Source organism: Drosophila miranda, chromosome XL (genome assembly GCF_003369915.1).
Source record: "Drosophila miranda strain MSH22 chromosome XL, D.miranda_PacBio2.1, whole genome shotgun sequence".
NCBI lineage: Eukaryota > Metazoa > Arthropoda > Insecta > Diptera > Drosophilidae > Drosophila > Drosophila miranda.
In genome coordinates this window covers 19373796-19396230 of record NC_046673.1, presented here as the reverse complement: position 1 = coordinate 19396230, position 22435 = coordinate 19373796, and the positions used below count along the sequence as shown (strand labels likewise).

The following is a 22435-nucleotide window of genomic DNA, read 5'->3' as shown; positions in this document are numbered from 1 at the left end:
ACCGAATATAAAAATCGAGGAATATAATTTCTGATCATGGACAGAGAACGATTAACGATTAATATGTAGCAAATGTGTAGTTCGCGTGTAGTTACCATGTAAGCAAATCAATATGGTGAAAATTGTTGTTGAACTTTATTGTTTAAACCTTATTTTATAAATAATCCAATAAAGATGAGAACATAAAATTAGCTCGTCTTGTAGGAAAGTAGCGAGTTAATAACAAACCGAATATCAAAATCGACGAATATGAATAATTCGTCGTTTAATGTACGGTATATTTCTCAGGGTCAGACCGTATTTTTTATTGGACTTGCTCTTTTTGTGACCAATAAAAAACGTAAAAAGTGTTCGTCATAACGATAACGATTTTCGAGGAATATGATTTACGATCCTTCTTGATGAATTTTAGCGCAGTTTAGGTAAAAGAAATTGTGGGTGTGTTTTTTTAGACATTTGCGAATAGTGTTATTTTCTGCTCTTCAAGTTTTCACCTGTTTAAATAAAAAGGGCTAAGAGGGTTAAGTTAATTTTTTTCATCGGTATATTTCCGGTATATTCCGAAAATGAGACCGTATATTTCGGTATATTTCCGAGGGTCAGACCGTATTCTTATCCAAAAATCCTGGCTGCATCCAGCATGCGGAAATAAATAAATAACTGACATATTTATTTTAGTTTTAGCTGGGCATGAAACTGGGAAATAGTTTCATTTTATTTTCATTACGTACGTATCTTGTTCGCTTTCGTTTCGGAAACAAAAAAGTTCAGAGATTGTGCAAACAAAAACGCATTGATTTACTTCTTTTATAGAGGCTCTGGCGTGTTGCATGCTGAACGCTGAACGCGCCGCGACAATAGTACAAGCATTATTTCACGCGCAAAATCCTTTTGGTCCATCACCTTGAAATCTTTCCGCTCAATTCCCTCTTTTTGTTTTTTTTTTGTTTTTTGTTTTTCGGTTTTGCCACAGCGCGTGGGCAGCAAAAAAAAAAACTGCCAACAAAACAAAAAACCCACACTCCACACCGAAGCAGCGCGCAAGCCCCTACCGAGTGGCCCCGTCGTCGTCGTTGTCGTCGGTGCGTGCGAGGGTAAGAAGAACAAGAAGAAGAAGCGTAAGCAGTAGCAGAAACACGGCGAAAACACCGTGTCCGCCGCACAATTACAATTTTGCACCGAACAGCGGCCACTGTGACCGCGTCATGAGCGTGGACACGTATGCGGCCAGCTCGGCGCTGTCGTTCCTGGACATGGACGACAACGAGTTGCTGCCTGGTGCCGACACGCAGCCGACCCAGTACGACTACCGTGACTTCACCATGCCCTCGAACTCACAGAGCCAGACCCAGGGCGAGCTGTTGGAGATAACTGTGAGTGTCTCACATGTGTATGTGTCTGTGTGTGTGTGTGTGGGTTAGCAGCAGCAGCAGCTGTCACAAAGCTAGCTCTGGCCTTTGACTAACATTTAATACACTTCCATACATACATGCATACATATGTCTGCAATTTATACACATATCTTTCATTTTTAACACTTTCACACACAATATATACTTTATACAGCGCCGTCGCTCGGTTGGAGAGATGCATCCACGTTTGGCCAGCATCACGAACGATCTCGGGGACTTGCAGTTCGAGGAGGAGGACGACGAGCATGGCGGTTCGTTTGTGAAGGAGCTGCCGCCGCATGCCTGCAAGTACTGTGGCATCCATGATCCGTCCACTGTGGTCATGTGCAACAACTGCAAGAAGTGGTTCTGCAACGGCCGTGGCAGCACCTCCGGCTCCCACATCATCAATCATCTGGTGCGCGCCAAGCATCGTGAGGTGACGCTCCATGCCGACGGGCCCCTGGGCGAGACCGTGCTCGAGTGCTACTCGTGCGGCGTCCGCAATGTGTTTGTCCTGGGCTTCATTCCGGCCAAGGCCGACTCTGTGGTGGTTCTGCTCTGCCGCCAGCCATGTGCGGCCCAGAACTCGCTGAAGGACATGAACTGGGATCAGGACCAGTGGAAGCCGCTGATAGCTGATCGCTGCTTTCTGCCCTGGCTGGTGAAGCAGCCCAGCGAGCAGGGCCAGTTGCGTGCACGTCAAATTTCTGCTGCGCAGATCAACAAGCTGGAGGAGCTCTGGAAGGACAACATCGACGCCACGTTCCAGGATCTGGAGAAGCCTGGCATTGACTCGGAGCCCTCGCAGGTCCTGCTGCGCTACGAGGACGGCTACCAGTACGAGAAGACATTCGGGCCGTTGGTGCGCCTCGAGGCCGACTACGACAAGAAGCTGAAGGAGTCGGCCACCCAGGAGAACATCGAAGTGCGCTGGGATGTGGGCCTCAACAAGAAGACCATCGCCTACTTCACCCTGGCCAAAACGGACTCGGACATGAAGCTGATGCACGGCGACGAGCTGCGTCTCCGTTACGTGGGCGAGATGTACAGTCCGTGGAACGAGATCGGACATGTGATTAAAGTGCCTGACAATTTTGGTGACGACATCGGCCTGGAGCTGAAGTCATCCACCAATGCCCCAGTCAAGTGTTCCAGCAACTTTTCGGTGGACTTTATCTGGAAGTGCACCTCCTTTGACCGCATGACGCGCGCCCTCCGCACCTTTGCGATGGACCGCCAATCAGTGTCGAATTTTATTTACTCGCGCCTGCTGGGCCATGGCCGACCCGATGCCAACGATGATGTGCTCTTCCGCGGCGCCCAGCCGAAGCTGTTCAGCGCCCCCAACTTGCCGGACCTCAATCGCAGTCAGGTGTACGCCGTGAAGCATGCCCTGCAGCGACCCTTGAGCCTTATCCAAGGTCCCCCTGGCACCGGCAAGACCGTCACCTCTGCCACCATTGTGTACCAGCTGGTGAAGCAGCACGGCGGCACTGTTCTCGTGTGTGCGCCCAGCAACACGGCCGTCGATCAGCTCACAGAGAAGATCCATCGCACCAATCTCAAGGTGGTACGCGTCTGTGCCAAGAGCCGCGAGGCTATCGATAGCCCGGTCAGCTTTCTGGCGCTGCACAATCAGATCCGCAGCATGGAGACCAACACGGAGCTGAAGAAGTTGCAGCAGCTCAAGGACGAAACTGGAGAGCTAAGCTCCGCGGATGAGAAGCGCTACCGTAATCTGAAGCGCGGCACCGAAAACCAACTGCTGGAGGCCGCCGACGTCATCTGCTGCACCTGCGTGGGCGCCGGCGATGGCCGCTTGTCGCGCATCAAATTTACTTCCATTTTGATTGACGAATCCATGCAGTCCACTGAGCCCGAGTGCATGGTGCCCGTGGTTCTGGGAGCCAAGCAACTGATTCTAGTCGGCGATCACTGCCAACTGGGGCCGGTGGTCATGTGCAAGAAGGCCGCTCGCGCTGGCCTTTCGCAGAGTTTGTTCGAACGTCTGGTGGTGCTGGGCATACGACCGTTTCGCCTCGAAGTGCAATATCGCATGCACCCAGAGCTGTCGCAGTTTCCCTCGAACTTCTTCTACGAGGGATCGCTGCAGAATGGCGTGTGCGCCGAGGATCGACGCCTCAAGCTGGACTTTCCCTGGCCGCAGCCGGAGAGGCCAATGTTTTTCCTCGTCACCCAGGGACAAGAGGAGATTGCCGGCTCGGGCACATCGTTTCTCAATCGCACCGAGGCGGCCAATGTGGAGAAGATTACGACGCGCTTCCTGAAGGCGGGCATCAAGCCCGAACAGATCGGCATCATCACCCCCTACGAGGGACAGCGGGCGTATCTGGTGCAGTACATGCAGTATCAGGGCAGCCTTCACTCGCGCCTCTACCAGGAGATTGAGATTGCCAGCGTGGATGCGTTCCAGGGACGCGAGAAGGACATCATCATTATGTCGTGTGTGCGATCCAATGAGCGTCAGGGCATTGGATTCCTCAACGATCCGCGACGCCTGAATGTGGCCCTGACCCGTGCCAAGTACGGCATCATAATTGTCGGTAATCCCAAGGTCTTGGCCAAGCAGCAGCTGTGGAATCACCTGCTCAACTTTTACAAGGATCGCAAGGTGCTGGTCGAGGGCTCACTGAACAACCTCAAGGAGTCCCTCATCCACTTCCAGAAGCCCAAGAAGCTCGTGAATACCATGAACATGGGCGCCCATTTTATGTCCACAATGGTGGCCGATGCCAAGGAGGTGATGGTCCCTGGGTCTGTCTACGATCGCAGCGGCTCCTACAATCAGAGCCGTCCCATTGCCTCCGCCTCCAATCAGGTGCATCAGCATCAGAACGGTGGCAATTTCGGGAGTCCCTATCATAGCTCCCCCCTGGGGTATGGGGCTCCCAGCAGCATCGGCAATGCTGGTGCCATGGCACCAGCCCAAGGCGGAGGAGGAGCCGGCGGCAATGGCAACGGAGGAGGAGGGAATGGCAACAACAACTATGGAAACGCGTCAAACAGCATCTCTGCGGGTGGCGGAGGTGCCGGCACCGGCAACAATTGGACCACCGCACAGCAGCCTCTTATGCAGCACGATTCGATTAGCTATATATCGAACGAGCATGGTGCCGCCGCCCTCAACAACATGCCCGTGCCAGTGGGCATGTTCATGAACATGAGCAATCTGCCGCCGCGGTTCTACAATCAGCATCAGCAGGCCATATCGGCGGCCAAGCAGAACCGTGGCCTGCCGCCGCCGCCATCGTCGACGGGGGGTAATTTCGCCATGACTGGGGGCCCCGGCAATGGACTCAATCCTGGGCCCAACGTTGGCAACGGTTCAGCCAGCAGCAGCAACCACTTGGGTGGCGGGGGCAGCAAGAAGAAGTTCCCAAAGAACCGTGGAGCGGATCTGGCACAGTCCGTCAGCACTGGGACACCGTTCAGCCAGCAGCCGGCACCGATGTCCCTGCAGATGACCCAGCCCGGTGGCTATACGCTGTCGCAGCAGCCAGAGATGTCACAGGATTATGGGCAGATCTCCCAAATGGATGGATTGCTCTCCCAAGATGTGTCCTTCAGTGTGGTATGTGATTGATTGATTGATTAAGGAGAGAGGTACAGTTTTCTTCGTTTTGTTGCAGTCGGGCGAACGCAGTTTGAATCAGTTCTCGCAGCCTTATTGAGAATCCGGCAAGAGGAGCAACAAGACCCACAGACGAATGAATACCAGAAATTACCAGGGAAAAACACACACGAAACAACCAGAACAGAAAGAACAAAAACACTCAGTTTTTTGGACGACATCAATCAAATGCAGGAGCAGGAGCAAAAGGCAGCAGCTGCAGGCAGCAGAAAACGCAAAAGCAGGAGAGAAAAACAGGAGAAGAAAACGACAAACCAGATACTTAGAACATATTTTGGGCACACCATGATTCAGAGTGGAAAAGCCAAGAGACGGACGACACCACACACACACACACACACACCATAGAAGTGAGACACCGAATTTGGGGGAAAGCAGACAAACAGAGAGGAGAGCAGACACAGCGGCCGCCGCAGCAACCCCAATAATATGGAGTGTATTGCCACGGAGACGGACCGGATCTGAGAAACTGCTGCAGCAGACACTGGCGGCGACGTTAACGACAAAACGCGCCCGAAAAGCAGATGGGGGCAGGCCACAAACACACACAAATGTGGGCCACACAGAGGACCTTGCCCACCCACACGCCCGCCCACCCCACGCGGTACACTTGCGTACACAAAAATGGATGATAATGGATGTTGATGATGTTGCCGATGCCCTGTCGAATGGCAGGGTTTTTCGTTTTTATACACAAAACTGCTCCACGGCGGACTCTTTGCGTGGAGCCCCCGAAAACCCGCCTTAAGGACACGAATTGCAACACGAGTTTTTTGTTGCGGCTCACCTTCAGTACAATTCTTCTTCAGCTCCCCTTCTATCCCAAAAAACTCACACTCACAAAAACCATTCAAGCCTTTCTGTTGTACACACTTTGTAGATCTTTGAATTCTGTATGCATTCGTTGCCCCAGACACACACACACACACACAATCACACAGAAAGATACTTTTTATACAAAAGAAGAAACTAAAGAAAGAAAAAACTAAAAACAATTTCAAACAAACAAACAAAAAGCAATAACAAATCAGGAAATACCTAGATAGTCGATGGTTAAGCAAAATTTTCAATCACATGGGAACGCTGGCGGCCCCAAAAACAAAATCATAGGCTGCCAAAAAATAAATAAAACAAAAAACGAAAAAAAATCCGACGTCAAACGGTACAGACAGAAATGATGATTATCTATAGGATAAGCGTGTGTGATCTTCCAACGACCCCCCGCCCCCGCCCCTCCTCCCCAACCAACCCCACAAAACATCCGAACCGAATCAACCCACACAAAGCGCCACAGGATCAGGAACGGAACAGAGACAGGTGTGGACCGGACCTAACCGGACCGGACCGAGCGACCAAATCGGATCTGGATGGAGTGGAGGACACAGAGACTACAGAGTTTTTGCACGAAACGAAATATGCAAAACCCCTGTTGTGCGATGCGATTGTTGTTTTTAAAACGATATAGATGAATGGATGATGGTATATTTTTTCTACTACATAAAAAAAGAGCAGGTGAAGTTGATTCGTTCCACCCCCCAACAAAAAAACCAGAAAATGCAAAACAGAAAAACAAATATGTAACGGACCCAGAAGAAAGCACACAATAAAATGGTTATATTTCAATAATGCATTTTATTGTTGTTTTCGGCGGGAAAAAAAAACATTTCAATAAATAATTAAAATTTTTATTTGCGACAAAACCAAAAGCGAATGTGTGCTATTTCTATTGGATTTGGTTGGGTTTGATCTCTAAAAAAACGAGGGGGAACGTTGTGAGTTGCTGCGGACACCGCAACTCTACAGTTATACCCGATACTTAGTCAGTATGGCTCTCCTCCGGCAGCCGCCGCTAATATTAAACGACACGACAAAGAGTGCGTGCGAGAGAGACAGAAAATCAGTCTGAGCGTGACGTCGGGCGCTGCGTAGCCAGTGCAAATTGATTTGTTCCTTTTGGGTATAAAAATGATCCGATCTGATCCAGATTCAGCAGTCTGATAGATATGGTCGTTATCTATGATTCTGCGTTTTTTAGTTTTCTCGAATCTGCAATATTGTGGATGCAACAGATTTTCGTCATTTGTGGGGGCGGAAAGGGGTGGGGCGAAATTCTGAGATATAAGTTTTATAGTGAGATCTAACAGAAGTGCGGATACCAAATTTGGTTACTCTAGCCTTAATAGTCTCTGAGATTTGTGGATGCCCCAGATTTTCGTCCTTTGCGGGGGCGGAAGGGGGTGTGGCGAAATTTGGACACGAAACGGTCAAGGTCCGATATCACAGGAGTGTGGATACCAAATTTGGTTGCTCTGGCTCTTATAGGTTCTGAGATCCTTGAACTCATATTTTGCAATTGGCAAAACCGACCATGAAACCTGTGTGTTAGAGAGAGACAGAGCGAGAAAGAATGAAATTGTTTTCTTGATTCTGGCTATAATAATTATACGATCTGGTTGAGATCTTACATTCTAAAACATATAGTCATCCTCTACGATTCTGCGTTTTTGGTTTTATCGTATCTTTAAAAATGTGGATGCCACAGATTTTCGTACTTTGTGGGGGCGGAAGTGGGCGGGGCGAAGTTTTGAAATATTTTTGTAGCAGTGACATATCACAGAAGTCTGGATACAAAACATCGTTGCTCTAGCTCTGATAGTCTTTGAGCACTAGGCGCTGAAGGGGACGGACAGACGGACGGACGGACAGACGGACAGACAGACATGGCTCAATCGACTCGGCTATTGATGCTGATCAAGAATATATATACTTTATGGGGTCGGAAACGATTCCTTCTGGACGTTACACACATCCACTTTTACCACAAATCTAATATACCCCAATACTCATTTTGAGTATCGGGTATAAAAAGAGAGAGGTACTTTCAATAGCTCTACATTGTTCGGTCTTAGAGGAATGTTCAACGTGGCGACTCCTCCTCAAGAAACCTGCAAATGAAGTCAGCGGAGGAGCCAGTTTTAATTTTCCTCGAATATCATCTATCTTTCCTGCACCTTCGCCCCTCGGTCGGAGGAGGTCTGCGTTCCTGCCTGGTGGATCCGCGCGTAACAGCCTTCTGCGAGTGTCGCATGGGCCACTTGATGGTGCAGTCATTGCATATCGACGTCCAAATTATATCGAAGACCTTCAAGAAGTGTGCTCTCGGCGATCGGTGGCAGGTTTGTGTTCAAAAAGAGTATAAGATTCACAGTCGAGATGTACAACCTTTTAGGGATTCAACGAAACCTTCATAGATTTGCATTACCATACCTTTATGTAGATCAAACTACGAAAAAGGATCCCAACATTCAGCGGCTGCAGTGGACTGCCCAGTGTGATAGGTTTTTCTGTAGATTTTGGAATTAAATTACTCATTTATTGCCACATAGACATTAAGAGAACATTCTGCATGGCCCCTACAGGACCCTTCTGATCAGGTGGGCCCTCTGGACTGTATGCCCTCGAAGGGTACGTACTGGTCCTCCTCTTTCTTCTTCTCTCTGTTATTCCAATAATCAAGACTTCGTTCGGTGTTTTTGTGTATAATTGTATAATTGGATTGGAACAGTTTCGGATGACATTTAAAAGAAAAAAAAAGAGTAAGACATGCCATCGGAGCGGGGCTATGGCTCCGCGTGGTGGTATGTTTACAATAATTGGAATTGGAATTATTTGCATTAACATTTTTGTGTATAACAGTATAAATAATGAAAGGGGTGGTGAGAAAAGAAATAGTAAATAACATTTAACGAAATATGAGCGATTAAAATTCAAAGTATATGCGGGAAACACAGAGGCAAAAATTCTTTCAGATCGCTTTGCGTTGCTTGAGGAGTCCCGAAAATCTTTGAATAATAATTTACAAAATTTTTTGAAATACATGAATTTTGTTTGTTGTTTGTTGTTTTTCCAATTATGGAGAGTTTTTAAGTGTTTTTATCTGCAAAAAGATGAGATTTAAGTGTGTTAAAAAAAGGTTGTGTGTGTTCGCTGATGGACGAGTGCTTTAGTATCTAATTACAAGACGAGACAACATCAAACATCAAACATAAGAATATAGGCTTTTTAACCCTGCCATCGATTGCAATATCACATATTTTGTATCCTCTTTTGGGAGTATCTAGAAAATCTTGCTTCACATTTAAATAAATTACTTGAAAATATAACGTGTAGGTATACCATTCACCATAACATTGGCAACAATAACGGGACGTATCACATTACGGTTACATTCCGCCACAGTTATCGGCGAGATATTTTTGTTTTTTTATTCCCGTTTCTGTTGCGAGCTCCAGCTGCAGATCCTCCTCCGCCGAGTGGCCGGCCATGGATGGGACACATCCCATTACGATTATATACCCACCCAGAGGTCGGCGACATGTTGGTGTTGATGTTGTTGTTTCTGCCAGCTGCACTAGCAGCAGAGGTGGATCCTCCAGCTCCTCCTCCTCCTCCGCGTGACTGGCCCTGGGCATGGCCATGGCTATATTGTGGCTGATTTGCAAATTGGTTTTCCAAAAAAAAGGGACTAAACACCGAGTTAATATCCAGCGTCTGTTCCAGGGCACGGGCTGAGGCCACGAAGGTGGCCTTGACACGCTCAAATGTGGCAAAATCGTAGACAGAACGTGCCGTGTTCGATAGATCGAATGGCTCCTCAATATTCAGCTCCTTCCACTGGTGAGCATCATTTATACGGCTCTTGGCCAGGCGACAGGCAGACACTGGCAGAACGCCGCCGGTGCGCACCGAAATGGCATGGTTGCGAAAGCTAAAAGAAACCCAAAAGCACAGATAATACATATGACATTTCCAAAACAAGCATCGATCACACAACTCACTCAAAGTAGCTGTAGTACTTGAAGAATCCTAGAAACAGCTCTCCGAGCGTCTGATGGTTTTGTGTGGGATACGGATCGATGGTTTCGATCAGGTTCAAATCGAAGCAATCCTGCTGCCCGAGCTGAAACTTTTCCGGATAGAGTGTGTGCAAACAGGGCAGCACGTGGGGGGTGCAGCCATACTGTAGATAGTGTAGGACCATCAATACCAGCGAGTAGCTGGAAATGGTCATGCGTTTGGCATCGTTTATGTCATGATATTGGGCCCATAGCTTCACCACAACAACCAAAGGACGTGTGCGCCAATCAACTAAAGGACCAAAAGATCCATTAAAGGTGTACCATCTATTGTGGGTGTGACTTACGCTGTGCATACAGTTGTAACAGATAGGTGTTCATGACTCCCACGCAATTATTAAAATTCAAATCTACTTCAATCGCATTGAGTATATCCCTGAAGCGCAATATTGGAACACGCGCCTCAATCAAATTGAAATCACGAAAGATAGCTACAAAAGGACACACTTTCTTAGAGACTGCTGCTGCCACCGCTGCTGTTGTGGGTGTTTACTTACCTGTCTTCTTGAACACAGACTGGAACAGATTGAGAATTATCAATGCCTCCGCACGCTTCTCATTCTGGTGTTGATAGGGATGTGCATTCTGCCCATGATGCTGGTGCTGCTGATGATGCGAATGCAAATGCGGTGGCCCGCCCACCAGGCACATATCAACGTCGGATGTATCCGTGCCAAAGCCAGTGATGGTCGAGCCCACCAGCCAAATGCGATACTTGGCAAACAAGGGCTAAAAAATTGGTAGAACATTGTACTTTCAAATGCGTTTGTGTTCTGTGGTGTACTCACGATCCATCGCAATAGAAAGCGCCACAGTCGCATCTTAATCTCGAATTTTCTTGTGGTCTGCTGGGCTCGACGGAAGCGCTCCCATATCTGCATCGACAGCTTGTCGAATTTGGAGTTGCAAAGCAGTTCCTCTGGCTGCACGGTCAGCTCCATGTTGCGCGCTTGTGTCAGGAAGCGATCTGGCGGCAGGATAACCTCGTACCAGGGCAGGTTATTGGATATTGGCGATGTCGGTACATGATGCGACAGCGATGGGTTAAAAGCGGCGCCAGCGACGTTCATATTGTGGCCATGCATATGTGCCTGGTGGTGTCCGGCTGTTCCGGCGTTTGAGGCAGCAGCGCGCTGCGACGGGGATAGCGACGGACCTGTCAGTCTAAACATTAAACACAATTTAAATCTATGTTTATAATGGGGCAAAAAAAAACTTTTTTCTAGTCACACGATCCGCACAGTTCAACGAATAAAGAAAAACTGATTTAACTGACTTGGCTTTCGTTAGAATCAACTATAACCAAGTCTAGGCCTACTCTTTAAGAAAGGATTCACTTTCGCTTGTGCTAAGATTCTCTCTGTTTCTCGTGCATTTTTGGGGCCTACTTGGATCGGGGAGAAATGTCAACAGGCGATGACAGCAAACCGCTCGGCAGAGCGGTATCACGAGACCCTGGCAGGTTGGAAAAAACGCCTCCAGACTCTCAATCTCTCACAGTGACTTCAGCAGAACTTGAAGGGACGAGGAAGGGGAGAAGTTCTGGCATTGCCCGGCTTTGGCAAATCGTAGACCGCGGCTTCTTGGGGCCTTTTTCCTCACGGACATTTCAAGCCAGGGATGGGAATTCTTCCGAGCTTTCACTATAACCTAACATAACCTGAATCGGGTACCGCCAATCGATTCTGGCCTTAAACATTTATACCAAGCGTTCACTCGACTACAAATTGATTCGCCATAGTATCCCAAATACATGGTTTTTCTTGGAAAAAAGTTCTTAATTCTTATTTCTTATTTCACATAAATTATTCTGCATAAAGAGCATTTCGATTGAAAGACCCCTTTCTTTTCATTTCTATCGATTGAAATTCGATTTGATTAGCGAGGCTTGGGGGTTATCGGCCGGCTCGACCGCAGTCGAGGTAACTCGGAGACAGATCTGACCAATGTGATGGTGTCCTCTGTATAGAAAGGTTATCTAAACTATCCCGGGGCCAGGCCTTTGTAATGAGTACCAGACTCCCCAGCTCCAGGTCCTCGAAGGCCCCTACGACCCTCGGCCTTCCTCCTTCTGCAGCTTTCAGCCTTTTTTATGAATTTATACTTGAAGAATAGAACGTGTTGTTTTTTAAGACCGACTCACCGGCTGCTGTTGCCACTCCAATGGGACTCACTCCCAAGGGAGGAGGAGTTGGAGGACAGGGTAGGCGAAACGGAGCGGTGTCCAGGCACGCTGTGGGGCGACACAGTGGGTGGGTAGCAGGGGGAGCTTGGATGCGGCCACACTCCAGCAGGCGGGGGCGGCGGAGGTGCCGGATTGGCATACGCCTCGCCAAAGTGAAAGAACAGCTGCTGTGGCGGCTGTCCCTTGAGGCTGTGTGGCGGTGGCGGCTGCTGCTGAATGAGGAACGGCACACCTGAAGGAAAGTTGGGACTGTGGCTAGCCGGCGCCTGCTGTTCGCCCGTGGCCGTTCCGCTGGCAGCCGCCGCTGTGATGGCCTCGTCCAGCTGCGCGCAGCTTATCATATTGGTGGGCGTTGTGCCCGGCGAATGGCTGTGGCCACTGCTATCCATCGGCGAGAGCAGGGCCAACGGCAGTGGCGGTGGGGGCACAAACATATTCCTGGCCACAGGAATGGCCACTGGTGCGGTGGTGCCCAGTACAGGTGGTGACGTGGCCGTTGTAAGGGTGATGCTTGGCTTCGACAGCAGCGACAGTTTCCCAGCGGCCGGTGAGATAACAGTTGTCGGGCCACTGCCAGGAGCTGTGGTAGCTGCTGCTGCTGCGGCTTTTCCTCCTCCTGTTTCGGCTGCTGCTCCTTCGCTGCAGGCATCCTTATCCACATTTACGTAGGTGAGATTGTACAGATTCTGATGCTCGTAGCTGGTCGGCGTGGTTGCCGCCCCCACACTCTCACCGATCACCGCATGGTAGTGATGCTGGTAGTATCCATTCTTCCCGCCATTCCCGCCCTGAATGCGTCGGTGCATTGCATTGAAATTGCTACTGGGCAATATCTCAATGGACTTTTGAGGGCCAACGATGCTTTCGGCACTGTAGTGCATTTTCTTATTGTTGTTCCCATGATTGTCGCTGTGCTTACGCCGAAAATGGGTGCTAATCCCATGCTGCTGCTGCTGCTGCTGCTGTTGGGCATGCTGCTGCTGCTGCTGCGCCTGCGCCTGCTGCTGGTAATGCTGATAGAGGTATTGTGCATTCCTATAGCGATGCTGTTGGTAACCACCGCTCCCTGCTCCTGCTGCTCCTCCTCCTCCTCCTGTTGGTGGATGCCTGCCAAAGTTGTTGTTGCTGCTGCTGCTGCTGTTTTTGTCGGTGCTGCTGGTGTTGCTGTTGCTGTTGCTGCTGCTGTTGGCTTCCGGCAGGAGTTCCTTTTGCAAAAACGAGGCTATTGTCAGCTGCTTGGGCTGTGGATAATAATATTGATAATAGTTTTGCTGATGTTGCTGATATCCACCCCCAGAGTTGCGTCTCTGGTCGTAAGACAGTCCCTGCTGTTGCTGTTGCTGCTGTTCCACAGCCAATGCCTCCTTCTGGCTGGCCACAGTCATTCCCACTTGCTGCTTGAGAATGGAAATTATAAAGTGGAATTTATTCTCGTTTAAGGAGCTTTACTCACATTCTTCATTTGATTGGTGGGCTGCTGTGGATAGTTGGTCTTCCAGAAGCTCAATGGCTGCTGCAGGGGTGGTCTCGCTGCCTTCAGGCTCTCTCCAGCTCCTGCTCCTGCTCCTGCTGCTCCTGCTGCTGCTGCTGATGCTGCTGCTCCTGCTAGCTGCTTCCCTCCCTCCCTTTCTCCAGTCTCAGCATCCTCGTTGGGACTGGTAGAGCTAGAGCTATTACTGCAGAGACTTGTGGCCGCTGTGGTTGTGGTTGAGGAGGCCTCCGTTGAGGAATCCGGACTGCTGCGATAATACGACGATGTCGACTCTATGGATGTGGAGGGAGAGCTGCGTTTCTTGTTGTTGTTTTTCAGCCATTTGCTTGATGTTTTCTGGCTATTATTGTTATTATTGCCATCACTCAGCTTGCAGTCGGACATTTGTTGCTGTATTATGTTTTGATTTTTCATTAACAAATTATTGTTGTTAAGATTTTGCTGCTGTTGCTGCTGCTGTTGGTAGTAGGATGATTGCTGCTGCTGCTGTAAATTGCTGTTACTACCAAAATATTTCTTTCTGGCCAACGAGTGACTGTGATTCGTATAGAGCATCTGTGGTTGCTGCTGCTGTTGATTTTTAGTGTTGCTGGCGGCCTCGTTGAGGCCATTTATGCTAGTGATGCTGTTGTGGTAGCTCGTCACCTGCCTCAGCAGATTCGAGGTCTTGCTGTTGTATTTTCCGTTGTACTTCAGATTGGAGCCAGGACGGAACTCTCGCTGCTGCTGCACGGGCAGTGCGCTGCACCCAGCGGTGGCAGTGGTGCTCGTGGCAGCGTCGGCGGCGGCTACTTCTGCGGCGACAAAGATCTTCATGTCGTCTCTTTGGGTGGCATACATTAGGGGGTTCCCTTATGTTCGTTCCGTGGGTGGGGCTAGAAGCAGTGGTATCGTTTCGTGGTTTTCCTTTCTTTTCTTTTGTGGAATAAAATTGGGATCCCAGCACGAACTGCTTTTTTGTGTATGTTGGCTTAAGGACTATGTTTTTGGTTTTTTTGTTTTTTTTTTTTAAGTTAAGTGTAAAATATTTTAGTTTTTTCTTTCTTTTTTTGTAATAAATATATTTTAATATTTTTTCCAACGACCCACCGCCCCCCCTCCCCAACCAACCCCACAAAACACCCGAACCGAATCAACCCACACAAAGCGCCGCAGGATCAGGAACGGAACAGAGACAGGTGTGGACCGGACCTAACCGGACCGGACCGAGCGACCAAATCGGATCTGGATGGAGTGGAGGACACAGAGACTACAGAGTTTTTGCACGAAACGAAATATGAAAAACCCCTGTTGTGCGATGCGATTGTTGTTTTTAAAACGATATAGATGAATGGATGATGGTATATTTTTTCTACTACATAAAAAAAGAGCAGGTGAAGTTGATTCGTTCCACCCCCCAACAAAAAAACAAGAAAATGCAAAACAGAAAAACAAATATGTAACGGACCCAGAAGAAAGCACACAATAAAATGGTTATATTTCAATAATGCATTTTATTGTTGTTTTCGGCGGGAAAAAAAAACATTTCAATAAATAATTAAAATTTTTATTTGCGACAAAACCAAAAACGAATGTGTGCTATTTCTATTGGATTTGGTTGGGTTTGATCTCTAAAAAAAAAGAGAGAGAGGTACTTTCAATAGCTCTACATTGTTCGGTTTTAGAGGAATGTTCAACGTGGCGACTCCTCCTCAAGAAACCTGCAAATGAAGTCAGCGGAGGAGCCAGTTTTAATTTTCCTCGAATATCATCTATCTTTCCTGCACCTTCGCCCCTCGGTCGGAGGAGGTCTGCGTTCCTGCCTGGTGGATCCGCGCGTAACAGCCTTCTGCGAGTGTCGCATCGAAGACCTTCAAGAAGTGTGCTCTCAGCGATCGGTGGCAGGTTTGTGTTCAAAAAGAGTATAAGATTCACAGTCGAGATGTACAACCATTTAGGGATTCAACGAAACCTTCATAGATTTGCATTACCATACCTTTATGTAGATCAAACTACGAAAAAGGATCCCAACATTCAGCGGCTGCAGTGGAATGCCCAGTATGATATGTTTTTCTGTAGATTTTGGAATTAAATAACTCATTTATTGCCACATAGACGTTAAGAGAACATTCTGCAAGGCCCCTACAGGACCCTTCTGATCAGGTGTGCCCTCTGGACTGTATGCCCTCGAAGGGTACGTACTGGTCCTCCTCTTTCTTCTTCTCTCTGTTATTCCAATAATCAAGACTTCGTTCGGTGTTTTTGTGTATAATTGTATAATTGGATTGGAACAGTTTCGGATGACATTTAAAAGAAAAAAAAAAGAGTAAGACATGCCATCGGAGCGGGGCTATGGCTCCGCGTGGTGGTATGTTTACAATAATTGGAATTGGAATTATTTGCATTAACATTTTTGTGTATAACAGTATAAATAATGAAAGGGGTGGTGAGAAAAGAAATAGTAAATAACATTTAACGAAATATGAGCGATTAAAATTCAAAGTATATGCGGGAAACACAGAGGCAAAAATTCTTTCAGATCGCTTTGCGTTGCTTGAGGAGTCCCGAAAATCTTTGAATAATAATTTACAAAATTTTTTGAAATACATGAATTTTGTTTGTTGTTTGTTGTTTTTCCAATTATGGAGAGTTTTTAAGTGTTTTTATCTGCAAAAAGATGAGATTTATGTGTGTTAAAAAAATGTTGTGTGTGTTCGCTGATGGACGAGTGCTTTGGTATCTAATTACAAGACGAGACAACATCAAACATCAAACATAAGAATATAGGCTTTTTAACCCTGCCATCGATTGCAATATCACATATTTTGTATCCTCTTTTGGGAGTATCTAGAAAATCTTGCTTCACATTTAAATAAATTACTTGAAAATATAACGTGTAGGTATACCATTCACCATAACATTGGCAACAATAACGGGACGTATCACATTACGGTTACATTCCGCCACAGTTATCGGCGAGATATTTTTGTTTTTTTTATTCCCGTTTCTATTGCGAGCTCCAGCTGCAGATCCTCCTCCGCCGAGTGGCCGGCCATGGATGGGACACATCCCATTACGATTATATACCCACCCAGAGGTCGGCGACATGTTGGTGTTGATGTTGTTGTTTCTGCCAGCTGCAGTAGCAGCAGAGGTGGATCCTCCAGCTCCTCCTCCTCCTCCGCGTGACTGGCCCTGGGCATGGCCATGGCTATATTGTGGCTGATTTGCAAATTGGTTTTCCAAAAAAAGGGGACTAAACACCGAGTTAATATCCAGCGTGTGTTCCAGGGCACGGGCTGAGGCCACGAAGGTGGCCTTGACACGCTCAAATGTGGCAAAATCGTAGACAGAACGTGCCGTGTTCGATAGATCGAATGGCTCCTCAATATTCAGCTCCTTCCACTGGTAAGCATCATTTATACGGCTCTTGGCCAGGCGACAGGCAGACACTGGCAGAACGCCGCCGGTGCGCACCGAAATGGCATGGTTGCGAAAGCTAAAAGAAACCCAAAAGCACAGATAATACATATGACATTTCCAAAACAAGCATCGATCACCCAACTCACTCAAAGTAGCTGTAGTACTTGAAGAATCCTAGAAACAGCTCTCCGAGCGTCTGATGGTTTTGTGTGGGATACGGATCGATGGTTTCGATCAGGTTCAAATCGAAGCAATCCTGCTGCCCGAGCTGAAACTTTTCCGGATAGAGTGTGTGCAAACAGGGCAGCACGTGGGGGGTGCAGCCATACTGTAGATAGTGTAGGACCATCAATACCAGCGAGTAGCTGGAAATGGTCATGCGTTTGGCATCGTTTATGTCATGATATTGGGCCCATAGCTTCACCACAACAACCAAAGGACGTGTGCGCCAATCAACTAAAGGACCAAAAGAGCCATTAAAGGTGTACCATCTATTGTGGGTGTGACTTACGCTGTGCATACAGTTGTAACAGATAGGTGTTCATGACTCCCACGCAATTATTAAAATTCAAATCAACTTCAATCGCATTGAGTATATCTCTGAAGCGCAATATTGGAACACGCGCCTCAATCAAATTGAAATCACGAAAGATAGCTACAAAAGGACACACTTTCTTAGAGACTGCTGCTGCCACCGCTGCTGTTGTGGGTGTTTACTTACCTGTCTTCTTGAACACAGACTGGAACAGATTGAGAATTATCAATGCCTCCGCACGCTTCTCATTCTGGTGTTGATAGGGATGTGCATTCTGCCCATGATGCTGGTGCTGCTGATGATGCGAATGCAAATGCGGTGGCCCGCCCACCAGGCACATATCAACGTCGGATGTATCCGTGCCAAAGCCAGTGATGGTCGAGCCCACCAGCCAAATGCGATACTTGGCAAACAAGGGCTAAAAAATTGGTAGAACATTGTACTTTCAAATGCGTTTGTGTTCTGTGGTGTACTCACGATCCATCGCAATAGAAAGCGCCACAGTCGCATCTTAATCTCGAATTTTCTTGTGGTCTGCTGGGCTCGACGGAAGCGCTCCCATATCTGCATCGACAGCTTGTCGAATTTGGAGTTGCAAAGCAGTTCCTCTGGCTGCACGGTCAGCTCCATGTTGCGCGCTTGTGTCAGGAAGCGATCTGGCGGCAGGATAACCTCGTACCAGGGCAGGTTATTGGATATTGGCGATGTCGGTACATGATGCGACAGCGATGGGTTAAAAGCGGCGCCAGCGACGTTCATATTGTGGCCATGCATATGTGCCTGGTGGTGTCCGGCTGTTCCGGCGTTTGAGGCAGCAGCGCGCTGCGACGGGGATAGCGACGGACCTGTCAGTCTAAACATTAAACACAATTTAAATCTATGTTTATAATGGGGCAAAAAAAAACTTTTTTCTAGTCACACGATCCGCACAGTTCAACGAATAAAGAAAAACTGATTTAACTGACTTGGCTTTCGTTAGAATCAACTATAACCAAGTCTAGGCCTACTCTTTAAGAAAGGATTCACTTTCGCTTGTGCTAAGATTCTCTCTGTTTCTCGTGCATTTTTGGGGCCTACTTGGATCGGGGAGAAATGTCAACAGGCGATGACAGCAAACCGCTCGGCAGAGCGGTATCACGAGACCCTGGCAGGTTGGCAAAAAAACGCCTCCAGACTCTCAATCCCTCACAGTGACTTCAGCAGAACTTGAAGGGACGAGGAAGGGGAGAAGTTCTGGCATTGCCCGGCTTTGGCAAATCGTAGACCGCGGCTTCTTGGGGCCTTTTTCCTCACGGACATTTCAAGCCAGGGATGGGAATTCTTCCGAGCTTTCACTATAACCTAACATAACCTGAATCGGGTACCGCCAATCGATTCTGGCCTTAAACATTTATACCAAGCGTTCACTCGACTACAAATTGATTCGCCATAGTATCCCAAATACATGGTTTTTCTTGGAAAAAAGTTCTTAATTCTTATTTCTTATTTCACATAAATTATTCTGCATAAAGAGCATTTCGATTGAAAGACCCCTTTCTTTTCATTTCTATCGATTGAAATTCGATTTGATTAGCGAGGCTTGGGGGTTATCGGCCGGCTCGACCGCAGTCGAGGTAACTCGGAGACAGATCTGACCAATGTGATGGTGTCCTCTGTATAGAAAGGTTATCTAAACTATCCCGGGGCCAGGCCTTTGTAATGAGTACCAGACTCCCCAGCTCCAGGTCCTCGAAGGCCCCTACGACCCACGGCCTTCCTCCTTCTGCAGCTTTCAGCCTTTTTTATGAATTTATACTTGAAGAATAGAACGTGTTGTTTTTTAAGACCGACTCACCGGCTGCTGTTGCCACTCCAATGGGACTCACTCCCAAGGGAGGAGGAGTTGGAGGACAGGGTAGGCGAAACGGAGCGGTGTCCAGGCACGCTGTGGGGCGACACAGTGGGTGGGTAGCAGGGGGAGCTTGGATGCGGCCACACTCCAGCAGGCGGGGGCGGCGGAGGTGCCGGATTGGCATACGCCTCGCCAAAGTGAAAGAACAGCTGCTGTGGCGGCTGTCCCTTGAGGCTGTGTGGCGGTGGCGGCTGCTGCTGAATGAGGAACGGCACACCTGAAGGAAAGTTGGGACTGTGGCTAGCCGGCGCCTGCTGTTCGCCCGTGGCCGTTCCGCTGGCAGCCGCCGCTGTGATGGCCTCGTCCAGCTGCGCGCAGCTTATCATATTGGTGGGCGTTGTGCCCGGCGAATGGCTGTGGCCACTGCTATCCATCGGCGAGAGCAGGGCCAACGGCAGTGGCGGTGGGGGCACAAACATATTCCTGGCCACAGGAATGGCCACTGGTGCGGTGGTGCCCAGTACAGGTGGTGACGTGGCCGTTGTAAGGGTGATGCTTGGCTTCGACAGCAGCGACAGTTTCCCAGCGGCCGGTGAGATAACAGTTGTCGGGCCACTGCCAGGAGCTGTGGTAGCTGCTGCTGCTGCGGCTTTTCCTCCTCCTGTTTCGGCTGCTGCTCCTTCGCTGCAGGCATCCTTATCCACATTTACGTAGGTGAGATTGTACAGATTCTGATGCTCGTAGCTGGTCGGCGTGGTTGCCGCCCCCACACTCTCACCGATCACCGCATGGTAGTGATGCTGGTAGTATCCATTCTTCCCGCCATTCCCGCCCTGAATGCGTCGGTGCATTGCATTGAAATTGCTACTGGGCAATATCTCAATGGACTTTTGAGGGCCAACGATGCTTTCGGCACTGTAGTGCATTTTCTTATTGTTGTTCCCATGATTGTCGCTGTGCTTACGCCGAAAATGGGTGCTAATCCCATGCTGCTGCTGCTGCTGCTGCTGTTGGGCATGCTGCTGCTGCTGCTGCGCCTGCGCCTGCTGCTGGTAATGCTGATAGAGGTATTGTGCATTCCTATAGCGATGCTGTTGGTAACCACCGCTCCCTGCTCCTGCTGCTCCTCCTCCTCCTCCTGTTGGTGGATGCCTGCCAAAGTTGTTGTTGCTGCTGCTGCTGCTGTTTTTGTCGGTGCTGCTGGTGTTGCTGTTGCTGTTGCTGCTGCTGTTGGCTTCCGGCAGGAGTTCCTTTTGCAAAAACGAGGCTATTGTCAGCTGCTTGGGCTGTGGATAATAATATTGATAATAGTTTTGCTGATGTTGCTGATATCCACCCCCAGAGTTGCGTCTCTGGTCGTAAGACAGTCCCTGCTGTTGCTGTTGCTGCTGTTCCACAGCCAATGCCTCCTTCTGGCTGGCCACAGTCATTCCCACTTGCTGCTTGAGAATGGAAATTATAAAGTGGAATTTATTCTCGTTTAAGGAGCTTTACTCACATTCTTCATTTGATTGGTGGGCTGCTGTGGATAGTTGGTCTTCCAGAAGCTCAATGGCTGCTGCCGGGGTGGTCTCGCTGCCTTCAGGCTCTCTCCAGCTCCTGCTCCTGCTCCTGCTGCTGCTGCTGCTGCTGCTGCTGATGCTGCTGCTCCTGCTAGCTGCTTCCCTCCCTCCCTTTCTCCAGTCTCAGCATCCTCGTTGGGACTGGTAGAGCTAGAGCTATTACTGCAGAGACTTGTGGCCGCTGTGGTTGTGGTTGAGGAGGCCTCCGTTGAGGAATCCGGACTGCTGCGATAATACGACGATGTCGACTCTATGGATGTGGAGGGAGAGCTGCGTTTCTTGTTGTTGTTTTTCAGCCATTTGCTTGATGTTTTCTGGCTATTATTGTTATTATTGCCATCACTCAGCTTGCAGTCGGACATTTGTTGCTGTATTATGTTTTGATTTTTCATTAACATATTATTGTTGTTAAGATTTTGCTGCTGTTGCTGCTGCTGTTGGTAGTAGGATGATTGCTGCTGCTGCTGCTGCTGTAAATTGCTGTTACTACCAAAATATTTCTTTCTGGCCAACGAGTGACTGTGATTCGTATAGAGCATCTGTGGTTGCTGCTGCTGCTGCTGCTGCTGTTGATTTTTAGTGTTGCTGGCGGCCTCGTTGAGGCCATTTATGCTAGTGATGCTGTTGTGGTAGCTCGTCACCTGCCTCAGCAGATTCGAGGTCTTGCTGTTGTATTTTCCGTTGTACTTCAGATTGGAGCCAGGACGGAACTCTCGCTGCTGCTGCACGGGCAGTGCGCTGCACCCAGCGGTGGCAGTGGTGCTCGTGGCAGCGTCGGCGGCGGCTACTTCTGCGGCGACAAAGATCTTCATGTCGTCTCTTTGGGTGGCATACATTAGGGGATTCCCTTATGTTCGTTCCATGGGTGGGGCTAGAAGCAGTGGTATCGTTTCGTGGTTTTCTTTTCTTTTGTGGAATAAAATTGGGATCCCAGCACGAACTGCTTTTTTGTGTGTGTTGGCTTAAGGACTATGTTTTTGTTTTTTTTGTTTTTTTTTTTTAAGTTAAGTGTAAAATATTTTAGTTTTTTCTTTCTTTTTTTGTAATAAATATATTTTAATATTTTTTCCAATTTTTATTTGCGACAAAACCAAAAACGAATGTGTGCTATTTCTATTGGATTTGGTTGGGTTTGATCTCTAAAAAAAAAGAGAGAGAGGTACTTTCAATAGCTCTACATTGTTCGGTTTTAGAGGAATGTTCAACGTGGCGACTCCTCCTCAAGAAACCTGCAAATGAAGTCAGCTGAGGAGCCAGTTTTAATTTTCCTCGAATATCATCTATCTTTCCTGCACCTTCGCCCCTCGGTCGGAGGAGGTCTGCGTTCCTGCCTGGTGGATCCGCGCGTAACAGCCTTCTGCGAGTGTCGCATGGGCCACTTGATGGTGCAGTCATTGCATATCGACGTCCAAATTATATCGAAGACCTTCAAGAAGTGTGCTCTCGGCGATCGGTGGCAGGTTTGT

The 22435-nt window shown here is 48.3% G+C and overlaps 3 protein-coding genes across 6 annotated transcripts; 1 reads left to right on the top strand and 2 right to left on the bottom strand.

The window, feature by feature from the left end:
* Positions 1-625: 625 nt before the first annotated feature.
* Positions 626-6707, top strand: LOC108161369 (regulator of nonsense transcripts 1 homolog). 3 transcript variants are annotated; one of them, XM_033387838.1, is made up of 4 exons: positions 626-727; positions 814-1373; positions 1567-4986; positions 5045-6707. In XM_033387838.1, the coding sequence occupies exons 2-4, from the start codon at positions 1206-1208 to the stop codon at positions 5084-5086; spliced, it is 3630 nt and encodes a 1209-aa protein (XP_033243729.1). In that variant the 5' UTR covers positions 626-727; positions 814-1205; the 3' UTR covers positions 5087-6707. The 3 variants fall into 3 exon arrangements, with proteins under 3 accessions (XP_033243729.1, XP_033243736.1, XP_017151106.1); XM_033387845.1 differs by having other exon boundaries at positions 627-727; positions 974-1373; XM_017295617.2 differs by having other exon boundaries at positions 630-1373.
* A 1862-nt stretch (positions 6708-8569) lies between these two features.
* On the bottom strand, positions 8570-14667 carry LOC108164660 (poly(A) RNA polymerase gld-2 homolog B). Its single transcript, XM_017300513.2, has 8 exons — positions 13601-14667; positions 12106-13544; positions 10751-11126; positions 10460-10691; positions 10250-10393; positions 9885-10194; positions 9407-9814; positions 8570-8983 (listed from the first exon to the last, which is right to left on the bottom strand). Exons 1-8 carry the CDS (start codon positions 14477-14479, stop codon positions 8980-8982), a joined length of 3792 nt encoding a protein of 1263 aa, XP_017156002.2. The 5' UTR covers positions 14480-14667; the 3' UTR covers positions 8570-8979.
* Positions 14668-15870: 1203 nt separating this feature from the next.
* LOC117188751 (poly(A) RNA polymerase gld-2 homolog B-like) lies at positions 15871-21827 on the bottom strand. 2 transcript variants are annotated; one of them, XM_033393068.1, is made up of 8 exons: positions 20906-21826; positions 19411-20849; positions 18054-18429; positions 17763-17994; positions 17553-17696; positions 17188-17497; positions 16710-17117; positions 15871-16285 (listed from the first exon to the last, which is right to left on the bottom strand). In XM_033393068.1, exons 1-8 carry the CDS (start codon positions 21803-21805, stop codon positions 16282-16284), a joined length of 3813 nt encoding a protein of 1270 aa, XP_033248959.1. In that variant the 5' UTR covers positions 21806-21826; the 3' UTR covers positions 15871-16281. The 2 variants fall into 2 exon arrangements, with proteins under 2 accessions (XP_033248959.1, XP_033248956.1); XM_033393065.1 differs by lacking the exon at positions 15871-16285 and having other exon boundaries at positions 16301-17117; positions 19411-20846; positions 20906-21827.
* Positions 21828-22435: the final 608 nt, after the last annotated feature.